At 40.0% G+C, this 11,913-nt stretch overlaps 1 protein-coding gene across 1 annotated transcript; it reads left to right on the forward strand.

Moving 5' to 3' along the window:
- The first annotated feature begins 4,276 nt into the window (after window positions 1-4,276).
- nop16 (NOP16 nucleolar protein homolog (yeast)) lies at window positions 4,277-11,678 on the forward strand. Its single transcript, XM_083926573.1, has 5 exons — window positions 4,277-4,447; window positions 6,152-6,260; window positions 7,509-7,575; window positions 8,587-8,693; window positions 11,160-11,678. Exons 1-5 carry the CDS (start codon window positions 4,341-4,343, stop codon window positions 11,301-11,303), a joined length of 534 nt encoding a protein of 177 aa, XP_083782699.1. The 5' UTR covers window positions 4,277-4,340; the 3' UTR covers window positions 11,304-11,678.
- Window positions 11,679-11,913: the final 235 nt, after the last annotated feature.

Genomic DNA, 11,913 nt, shown 5'->3' on the forward strand with positions numbered 1-11,913 from the left:
ATATGCACAAAATCACCCGGTCAAATCTGTTTACATACTTAATAAAGTTGATTCTGATTCTAAAAAAGAAAACAGAAAAGGTCATTATTATAGGATATATTGGATATTAATAATGTACGATTATTTCACACATTTTCTGATCTTAAGGAATTCCCAGGAGGTTTCAAAGTGACGTTATTTTATCTTAAAAAGCTAAAACATAGTTACAAAGTCAGTGCTGGATGGATTTGATTTTTGAAATAGATTTTTTGTTTCAAACATGCGTTACATTAACATCATCACCTGCACATATGCACATTTTACTTTATATTTTATATTATATATCTAGAATATTGTTCGTGCTTAATTCTGTGTTTTTTTATGTGTATATCTGTATATTTGCATCCACTATGCACAAAATCACCAGGTCAAATTCCTGGTTTGTAATGTGTTTACATACTTAATAAAGTTGATTCTGATTGTAAAAAAGAAAACAGAAAAGGTCATACAGAATATGTATATATGTATTATATTGTATATTAATAATGTAAGATTATTTCACACATTTCCTGATCTTAATGAATTCCCGGGAGGTTCCAGAGTGACGTTGGTGGTAAATATCAGGCATGGCAGAGTCGAGTAATAGCCTACTGTGACTTGCATGTTTGATTCTCATACCTGATTGATCAAGTGTTAACTATAAGCAATGAAAACATCCCCAACCACTTTATTTGTGCTTCACAATGCCGTCGAGCACAACATTTGAATCAAGACGCAAATCCTCAAAAAGGTCTAGTGTCCCTGGATGCATCGATCAAAATCGATGCACTGTTACAAATCCAGAAATCGATGCATCACTGACACCAGAGCTGCTGCTTTTTGTGGCTCGTCTCACTCTGCAGAGAGTGGATTTCCCTGCACAGATCGATGAAAGCGCCATGGTGCATTAAAGGTGCATTAAGGAAGACTCTCGCTGTTTTTGCTTTGCAGAATGATGACAGCAGCTCATATCAGGCAGAGGGTTGAGTTGAGTTATTGATCAGCCTCTACCACTCAGTGATCGCTTCTCTGGGATCTGGTTTTCAAAACACTCTGGACCAAACTTCCACTTGAGTCCTCCGCTGCTCATTGATGAAGTGGGCGGCTTCACCTGAACAGTTCAGAGGCCTTCTATTAACTTATTAAAGATCCATTTAAATACAATAGATCAAAACAAGTATAAGTATGGATCAGAACAACATAGAAAGCTTGTAGGTCAGATGCTAATGTGGGAAAATGTTTTATACGAGAGAGAATTATTTGATCTGTCTGAGCCACATCTGGACACAGGGGGCCCACCCTTGTGGCCAAATTGTTGAAAATGCGTGCTAAAGTGTCACTTGGGAGCCAAAACGCATGTTAAAGTGTCAAAACGCATGCTAAAGTCTCCAAAGCCAAAACATCTGCTAAAGTGCCTTCTAGGGGCCAGAATGTGTGCTAAAGTGCTCTGTAGAAGGCAAAACGCGTGTTAAAGTGCCAAAATGCATGCTAAAAACTCCTCATGGCAGCCAAAACGAGTGCTAAAGTTCTCTATAGGAGCCAAAACATGTTCTAAAGTGCCCTATAGGAGCCAAAATGCGTGTTAAAGTGCCAAAACGCATGCTAAGGTCTGCTCATGGTAGCCAAACAAGTGCTGAAGTACTCTCTAGGAGCCAAAACATGTGATAAAGTGCCCTCTAGGAGCCAAAATGCATGCTAGAGTGCCCTTTAGGAGCCAAAACATGTGCTAAAGTGCCCTCTAGGAGCCATAAAGGCGTGCTAAAGTGCCAAAATGCATGCTAAAGTCTACTCATGAGCCAAAATGTTTGCTAAAGTGCCTTCTAGGAGCCAGAATGTGTGCTAAAGTGCCCTGTAGAAGCCAGAACGCGTGTTAAAGTGCCAAAATGCATGCTAAAAACTCCTCATGGCAGCCAAAACGAGTGCTAAAGTTCTCTATAGGAGCCAAAACATGTGCTAAAGTGCCCTATTGGAGCCAAAATACGTGTTAAAGTGCCAAAACGCATGCTAAGGTCTGCTCATGGTAGCCAAACGAGTGCTGAAGTACTCTCTAGGAGCCAAAACATGTGATAAAGTGCCCTCTAGGAGCCAAAATGCATGCTAGAGTGCCCTTTAGGAGCCAAAACATGTGCTAAAGTGCCCTCTAGGAGCCATAAAGGCGTGCTAAAGTGCCAAAATGCATGCTAAAGTCTACTCATGAGCCAAAATGTTTGCTACAGTGCCCTACAGGAGCCAAAATGTGTGCTAAAGTGCCCTACAGGAGCAAAAACGCATTCTAAAGTCTACTCATGGGAGCCAAAACGTGTGTTAAAGTGCCCTATAGCAGCCAAGACATGTGCTATAGTGACCTCTTCAGTGGCGAGGACACGCTATATGTGCCCTTTTTTTTCCTTTTGGCCCCTGCCCTTCAAAAAGTCTGTGCACGCCACTGTCCGCACAAGCACTTTATGTTGGTCATCATGACAATCATACACGAAGTCAGGAAAGTTTAACCTTGTCCTCTGTAAGAGAGAGTTTTGATGAATGTAATGAAAATGTGATAAATAGCTTTCATTCTTCAGTTTGTGAGCAGGAGTAAAAATTAAGCTTTTATACTTTAATCTTTCACTTAAATCCACTTTGAGAAGTTTAGTGGATCGATGCCCTAGTGTTCACTTGACCGTGCGGCTGTCTGACAAACCTTAGATGGACCAAATGATTCTGCACTTGTGAGATATTGTTGACGCAGGCTGACACCCAGAGGATAAACGCAGCAGCTGCAGGTGTTTCCAACTCTCCTCCTGTGTCGTCTGAAGTAACGGTGAAGGGATTCTTATTTCTCCTGCTGTTTTTGCGTATTTAGTCTAGTTTGTTTTTGTTTTTCATTTTTTATCAGCTTCTGTTTCTCCAATAATGTAGTCATGTGTTGCCAGCTATTTGAACACAACTGATGAACTGATGATAAAAGGGAAATTATCTCAAACAATAGACAATAATCTTTTTAATATTGAGAATTTTATTACAGATTAAACGTTAGATTTATACATTTTCTTAATTATCTGTGAATATCTTTGAGTGAAGTGTTTAAAAATATTTAACATAAATTGTCCATAATGATTTTGTGTGGCCTTTATTATATGTAGGTATACAGAGTGATACTTACAAAAAGCAGTTGAAAAACAAATTATATTTGAAAATTAAAAATGATAAAAACAAAAAACTGTACAACGTACATTTCATTGACTGCTTAATTTGGACAACTTTTTTAATAGAGACTACAAATTTTATTTATACATTTTGTAAATTGTCTTTTAATATATATTAATATATAATAAATGCTGAAATATGTTCAAGTGTTTGCTCTTTATATTTTCATATTGATTCAGTGCATATTTGTAGTCTATTCATTTGTGTTTTGTGTCAGCTATATAAACTTCTTATTAGTTACAATAAAAAAAGAAAGAAATTAAAATGAAATACTTACATGATGTAAATTTTAGTGTTTACATTTAGTCTATTTTATTATAGATAACATGTTTGATTTACACATTTTCGAGATTGTCTGTTTATTATTATTTTTAAACATTATGTCTGAAAGCAGACACAGGTTATGACAAATGAAATAAAGCAGATACAGGTTATGACAAATGAAATAAAGCAGATACAGGTTATGACAAATTTAATAAAGCAAATACAGGTTATGACAAATTTAATAAAGCAGATACAGGTTATGACAAATTTAATAAAGCAGATACAGGTTATGACAGATGAAATAAAGCAGATACAGGTTATGACAAATGAAATAAAGCACATACAGGTTATGACAAATGAAATAAAGCAAATACAGGTTATGACAAATTTAATAAAGCAAATACAGGTTATGACAAATTTAATAAAGCAGATACAGGTTATGACAGATGAAATAAAGCAGATACAGGTTATGACAAATGAAATAAAGCACATACAGGTTATGACAAATTTAATAAAGCAGATACAGGTTATGACAAATTAAGTATTTTTCTCAGAACTATGAGAATATTTTGAGTGAATAGTTTAAAATATCTTAAATAATCTATTTTTATTTATTTATTTATTTTTCAATATTGACTTTTTATTATATATGTGTGTGTATTAAATAAAAAACGTATTAAATTTTAAATCAAAATGATTAAAGTAAAATAAAAACTCGAAACCGAAAGGTCAAAGGTGAAAACGGGGCGTGGTTTGCTTCGTCACGTGACCGGAACACAACAAACACGGACTTCCTCTCCCTCCACGCTGTCTCTTCCCCTCACCACAGACATACCGCCGTGTTAGCGCTGTGAAAACAGAGACAAATCACCAACATGCCGAAAGCCAAGAAGTCAGGGAGGAAGAAGAAGTTCGACTACAACCTAGACCGGAAGAAGATGAAGAAACAGTTCATGAAGAAATGCAACCCGAGGATAGAAAAGTAAGCACGGGGCGACGCGTTAGCATGCTAGCTCCGGTTAGCTAACAGTGCGCGTGTTGACACATGTGAGAAGTGTTTACCTGGTGTTTGCTTGTAGTTAACCTGTTATACAGTGGTGGAAGAAGTGTAATTAGCCTTTAAGTAAAAGTACAGACTCAGAGTCCAGGGTTCGTACAGGTGCTGGAAACACCACACTAAAAATTCCAGTGTTTTCAAGGATTTCCAGCATTTTCGGATATTTTGCATGAAAAATAACTTTTGAATATTAACAGATTATCAAAATAGTTGTTGTGGAGTGAAATATAGTTTACCACGACTGTAAGGTGCTGGAGAAGCATGAAATGTGCCCTGAAGTGCTTGAATTTGGCGTTAGTAGCTCAGTCCATAGGTGACTGGGGTAGGAACCGGAGGGTTGCTGGTTCGCATCCCTGTGTGGACCATGGAGAGTGTGGATTGGTGGCTGGAGAGGTGCCAGTTCATCTCCTGGGCACTGCCGAGGTGCTGTTCAGCAAGGCAGACCCCCAACTGCTCGAGGCGCCGGTCACTGGCAGCCCCCTCGCTCTGACATCTCTCCATTGGTTGCATGTATATAGGTCCTGTCTGTACATGTGTCTGTATATCGGGCCTGTGTTTGTAACATGAAAAATAATAGAGTGAAAATTGAATTTCCCCATTCGCGGGACTAATAAAGGACTTCTTCTTCTTGACTTTGGAAATGGTGCAGGAACCCTGAGAATAAGAAAGTGTAAATGCAGGATTAGAGTCCAGGGTCGCTCAGGAGCTGGCAATCCTTAAAAACTAAAATTCAAGTGTTTTCAAGGATTTCCAGCACATGTACGAACCCTGGATACTGATTCTGTACTTTTACTTAAATGCAAAGCACACCTCTTTTTGATAAGTGCTTGGATTTTAGAAATAAAGTGCTTGAAATGTTATGTTACATGATGGTGGCATATGTGACATAATACAGAAGAGAGACTGAAAACAACATTTTCTGACATTTTTGCATGAAAAAAAACTTTTGGATATTAACAGATTATCAAAATAGTTGGTGTGGAGTCTGTGAAGTTAAATATAGTTTACCACAACTGTAAGGTGCTGAAAAAGCATGAAAATGCACCTTGAAATGCTTGAATTTGACTTTGGGAAAGCTGCAGGAACCCTGAGAATAAGAAAGTGTAAATGCAGGATCAGAATCCAGGGTTCGCACAGGTGCTGGAAATCCTTAAAAACTAAAATGCAAGTGTTTTCAAGGATTTCCAGCACCTGTACGAACCCTGGATTCAGATTCTGTACCTTTACTTAAATGCAAAGTACACTTCTTTTTGCAGGAACCTGATAATTAGAAAGGGGCCAAGTTTTCACATCAATGTGTCCAATAATTAAAAAGAAAGAAACAATAAGCAAAGTAAAAAATGTGAAAAATATACTGTAACATACTGTATATAACAAATTATGTACAATTTAATGGTTTAAAACAACAAAAAGTTGTGTTGTTTTGAGTAGGATGTGCAATGTGTAAGAGAAAGATGATCTGATCTGGACATAAAACAACATAACTGTACCTTTTCTTTGTCAGAACCACACAAAGATGTCATTTTCCGTCCCACTTGAACTTCAGATTCCTGCTGGCCTGCTCCTGTAGAAGCACTGCTGTGTGTTAGGTTGATGTCATTGTGTATCTCAACTTGTCGTCTTGCTCAGCACACAGATTCGAAATGCGTGGGACGACAGGAAGTCCACTGCCAGGAACCTGCAGGAGATGGGTCTGGCTTTCGATCCGAACCGCACGCTGCCAATAACGAAAAAGAGCGTAAGTAACCACCGTGTTTCTGTTGTAAGTTCCCTGTGGTTCGATTTACCATGGTCTTCCTCAGAGCACACATGGTTCTGCTTAATGGCACCACACAGTTTGTGTGAAAACACAAATATATACACACAAACACACACACCGACCAACATTTACTAAAATTATGTAGGTAAGAAAAGGCCTGCACTGCCTAAAGCATTACCTAAACAACTTAAATATACACGCCTGGAACATCAGGTAAACCGTCACAATGCAAACCGACATTGGCGACATTGTGTGAAGTGCAGTCTCTGAAATCACAAGCACACTTGAGTCAACAACACTGACAACAGCAACTCTGAACTGGTATATTCATAGACACTTATTTTTAAAAATGACGATAAAGACTTTAATTTGCAGCAGAGGACCTGTCAATCACTCATCTCTGCATCCCACAGATAAAAGGTTCTTATCTCCTTCATCTGCCACATTATTCTTTATCTCAGAAGCACCGTGTGTTCATTTGTACTGTAATTGGATCTTTCAGTGTTTAATTGCCGAATGTGAACAGGATCAAAGTCGGTCTGTATCCGTGGCCCACCTATCAATATGCTGAATCAGTACCTGAAAGCTTGTGTTGTTCTTGACAGCCGCAGGATTTAGATTTGGCGATTTTATAAAACAAGGCTTTCATTATTCAAATAGAAATAAATAATATCCCGGGAGGTCAGGATTTTACAACATCTCTGCCCATGTTGTGTAGTTTTCACATGTGCCAGAAGGGAGCAACATAGTTCTGTTAATGATGTTTAACACGTCCCTAAAACAAACAGGTGGCCACAGGGTCATTCAATTTATTATTTGAAACAAAATATGAATAAAACTTGTTTTCGGAGTCTATGAATATACGGACGCTGTTTGGATTTGGTGCTTTATTTCAACAAAACATGTGGTTATCTTCTCCTTCACTGATGCTCTGTGCCGCTGCAGTTAATTAAGGTTAAGCTTGTCCTCCGAGCTGCGGCGATGGACCCATAAATTATGAATTTTTGCCTCCCCCGGGCTCAGGAGCGAGGACAGTATCTGTATTGTTTCGTGAAATGGCATCCGTGGTGAAAAAAACCCACATTTCATACCTGTCATGCCACATTAGAGAGGAAGACGGAAGATAGATGGAAAAGAAATCATCCTCAGTTAACCCAGAATCCAAACGCGCGCCGGCTGAAGACGTCCATTGTTCTCTTCATGATGTGTTTTGTTTCACACGTGCAGCTCCTCGGTGAGGACAGAGAGACCAAAGCTCCTGGCGCCATCGTGACCAAGCCCTACGTTCTCAACCGTAAGTCCTTTCTTTGGGAGACCTCATCTGACTCTATCTTTTTGCAAATAAGGCATTTATTTGCATTATAGATTTATCCTTTAATTTAACATTTCTGTACTAACCACTGCCATGCTGCATCTGTTTCATGGAGCAGTTTGAACTCTAAAAGACCAGAGTTTTAAAAAATCGGATGGTGTAACACAGCTGCCATAGCCATTTTGCATTTATTAGAATTAGAATAATTACTTTATTAATTCAATTTTTTTCAATTTTTTCACTCTGTTATTATTCAGGGTACACACACAGGCCCGAAATACACACACATGCACCAACAGGACCTATATACATGCAATTAATGGAGAGATGTCAGAGCGAGGGGGCTGCCAATGGATCGGCTCCCCGAGCAGTTGGGAGTTCGGTGCCTTGCTCAACAGCACCTCTGCAGTGCCCAGGAGATGAACTGGCACTTCTCCAGCCACCAGTCCACACTCCCCCACACACTCCACTGTGAGCAAATCCCCTAAAAGCAGTGATTTTGTCGAAATAAATTACCTTCAGTCGGAACGTTCACCGTTGTACGCGCTGGTGAAGCCTGTGCACTTCTGTACTGATGTGTTTTCTTTCACTTAATGCCACCACTGCTGCTGTTAGTCGCCTTTCACACCACTTCCAAGGATCTTTTCATGGGCGCACTGCGATTTCAGCCTAATTAGACCTGTTAGAATGAAAACAGAGCTTCACTTCACTTAAAGGATGTTTTTTGTTTTCATGCTCGGTCGCATAAAACCTCAGAGGAGTCGGCCTTCAGCAGCAGCTCCTCTGGATTTCCGTGCTCAGTCAGAGGACTTTTAGTCAGGGGACCTTTACCGGTGTGCTGTGAATATTTCCTTTTACAAAGACCGACTGAGATTCTTTGCATGTTTTGTGTCAGTTGAACCGTATAATATTTCCCCCTTGACTTCAACTTCAAATCAAAAAATGTTAAGATGTGTTTTATGTTCTGATTTGTCCTCGTGTGGTTTCGAACAGAGCTGGAGGAGGAGGCTAATCGTCCAGAGAAAGACTCTAAGACATTATCCTCCGACCTGGTCGAGTACGCCCAGTACATGATCCGAGAACACAAAGACGACTTCAAGGTAAGAGCAACAACCGGGTCCTGGGCCACGTTGCTACAATAACAGAGCTGGGAGATTAAATGATCACATTGATGGTTTTGTTGGGTTTAGTCCAGTGTTTTAAGATAGATGGCTGGATAAAACCTTTATTGATCCTGAAGGAAATTCAGTATTAATATTATAACTATTGAGAATAATTAACCGTCAACCATATTCCACAGCTGGGATTTAAGACTGATTATCTACCTTTTGAAGCATCCATTGGTTTCCACTAATTTCAACATATTCTGACTCTCGGACTTACAACCCGTTTCAAAGTGACTCATATTTAACAGTGGCTGACCAATACTGAACTTTTAGGCTGATATAAGCTGAAGGCGTAAGCTACAGTTTAGCTCTGCAGGTCCCAGGAATACACCCGCCCCACATCATTACCAGGACAAAGATGTTTTGACGCTCTATCACCTGCTGGGAGCACGTTTGACACAAGGCATTAACATTAAATATGCATTGGCTGGACTCGGGCTGCACCTCTGGGAACTGTTTGGCACCCTGATGGTGCGTTCAAGGACACCCTGACATCTAAGATATGGGGGCTGGCTGCTATGGTCTGAGGCGTTCTCTTTGTGCCGTCCTGGCTGCATTCAGCTGCTTTGGAGGAAACTTAATTTGTCAGTTGAATAATTTTTCACTTTATGAGAACAGGTGTCCACTGCCGCTACTTCCAGAGCCGCTGACTTGTTTTTCTCATAACAAGGTTGAAGGGGACAGGCTGGTGCAGAGAGGAGCTCTGTGTATTTTCAGTTTTCTATCACTCTGAGCGGCGAGTGGCAGAAGTTGAAATTACTTGAGTGTTTATCAGAAAAATGCCTCCTTCACATTGATTTTCTACCGTTGCTCTAAATGGAACTGAGTCATCACTTGCAGCACTGCCAAGACCCAGTCAGTCAATAACAGCAGATATCATGTGAGTGAGTGTGTGTTTGTGTTTTTTTTCCCCCACATTAAATATCCTTCAATAGAAAATATCCCATCCTTGACTTTAAATCCCAAAAACTGAGCCAGTCATCTGTGCAGATTTAAGGATCTGAAAAGGGTCTGTGCAGATTTAGGGACCTGAAAAGGGTCATTTTTTCCAAGTAGAATAACTTTAAGTGTAAGATCAGTTGCCATAGCAGCAGTTTTGTCAAGATAGCAGTGATTTATTCATCTCGTTTCCTGCCTAATGCATCATTACATATTGCCCATCCACACAGAGACGTGTTTTCTTGTAACCGCGCAACTTTTGTATGTTTTTGTCCGACCATCCACACGTAGCCGGCGTTATCTGAGCCTGAAAACGGTATCTTTTGAAACCGGGTCCCAGAGTAGGAAGATTTGAAAATGCTCCCTGTGGCGTTGACGCCTGGACTTGAAAGGCGTGTGGACGGAAAACTTTTTAAGAAAGATGGAGGGAAAGAAAAGTGCGTTTTCTATCGTGCGGACGTACCCTCAGACCAAATCATAATCCTAATAAAACACGTTTGATCCCACTTTAGACAGAATAAACAATACATTCAAAAGACAACAGTAAAATCCAATTTGATATGAAAGTGCAAGAGACCAGCTAAGAGATTTTTTGATTAAACATCCTATAATACAGGTCCATTATTCAACGTCATAACTCAGGAACAGAAGGGGAGACATAATCTCCAAACAAGCATCCATGTTTTACCAACCTTTAGACCTCTGTATTAAAAATTCCTCCAAAGTCGTCTCTATATATTTTATGTAAGTCTGGACAGTTTGTAAACTGCAACTTGAGTGGTTGGCAGAGGCATCCGACTCTAAGGCGGTATTTCTAGTTCTTAGTATGTGAAGGGGGGTGTTCAAGTGTCTCGTTAAGATTATGATTATAGATTTGAAAAAGAAAGAGAGCCAAGTCTGGCGGTGTGGAGCAAATCCTGACAGACAGAATATGAGAATCTTAAAATGGCGGTCAGACAATAAATCCTCTTTTAAGCTTTAAGAGCGTGACATTCCCTCCGGCACCTCCGTCAGGACAAACATTTCATGTTTTGCCCCACTTGTGGTTTATCAAAGAATTGTGAATCATTCATCTTCATGGACAGGACGCCAGTCTGTCACAGGGCACATAGAGACGAACAGAGACAGACAACCATTCACACCTACAGGCGATTTTAGAGTCATCAATGAACCTAACACAGGCATGTCTTTGGGTTGTGGGAGGAAACAGGAGTGTCAATATTTTCTTCAGAGCAATGCTTTTGTTTTCTGGTATGTGATGAGCATTACATCCTCACTGGAGGTGACGCCAATGTTGTTATAGATTTTGACTCTTGTTTTTACCAGAATGTACTTGCTGCCTCCACTTTTTCCCAGCCCCATTTACTGCCAACGCAGTAACTGAAAACTGTCCAAAACAAAGGACTATTTCCTTACTTTTAACCAAAGCGACTCTCCTGTTCTTTGTTCTTCTCCCTGCAGGCGATGGCCAGGGATGAGAAGAACTATTACCAGGACACACCCAAACAGATCAAGAGGAAAATAAACGAGTACAGGCGCTGCCACCCGCAGCACTACGACGCTTTCATCAACTCCCTAGCTCCTCCACAGCCGACCGTCCTTTAGAGGAATCGTCGACTGTAGTTCTAGACTTTATATCGATCTCTGTATCGGGATCTTATTCTGGAAAGACCGTCAGATGTGCAAAACAGGACAGAAGTCCAGTGTGAGGACTGCAAATGCACACCACCCATAATCAGAACAACCAACGGGGACAGGAAGTGGAGGCGTGCAGGAGTATTGAGGGAAGAGCACTGCTCCTGTCTGGTTAAGGACCTTTCAGGACCTGTTTGTTTCTTTCCTCCCTGTCAAGATTGCCGGTTTTTATTTTGTAATTTCCCGTTTCTTCAGGAATATTGTACTCAACTCTGTGTTCTGAATGTGGAACGTGTTTGATCTAGATGTATTTCCTAATGTATCATTTAAATACGTTGAAGCTCATTTGGCAGATGCGTTTTTCTTTCTCCGGGATGAAAAACTTTCAGATCTTCGGTTAAAGCGTCAAATGTTGATGTTGAGAGTTTTGTTTTGTTGACAACGTGTTTCCAGCCTGCGTTAAATTACAGAGTATTTCATTTATACACAGTTAATCAGTTGGCTGTGTCAATGAATCCACAACAGTCAGTTAGCATAACTGGATTAGTATGAAAGCTTGTTTTACTCCATTAACATGTTA

The sequence above is a fragment of the Echiichthys vipera genome (genome assembly GCF_963691815.1).
Source record: "Echiichthys vipera genome assembly, chromosome: 14".
NCBI classification, from domain to species: Eukaryota; Metazoa; Chordata; class Actinopteri; order Perciformes; family Trachinidae; genus Echiichthys; species Echiichthys vipera.

What these genes read in the sequence shown, in the direction of transcription:
- nop16 (XM_083926573.1), top strand. Translation starts at nt 4,341, where the DNA reads ATGCCGAAAGCCAAGAAGTCAGGGAGGAAGAAGAAGTTCGACTACAAC. An exon ending in TGCCAATAACGAAAAAGAGC is followed by an intron (nt 6,261 to 7,508) that starts GTAAGTAACCAC and finishes TCACACGTGCAG; the next exon opens with CTCCTCGGTGAGGACAGAGA. An exon ending in AACACAAAGACGACTTCAAG is followed by an intron (nt 8,694 to 11,159) that starts GTAAGAGCAACA and finishes TTCTCCCTGCAG; the next exon opens with GCGATGGCCAGGGATGAGAA.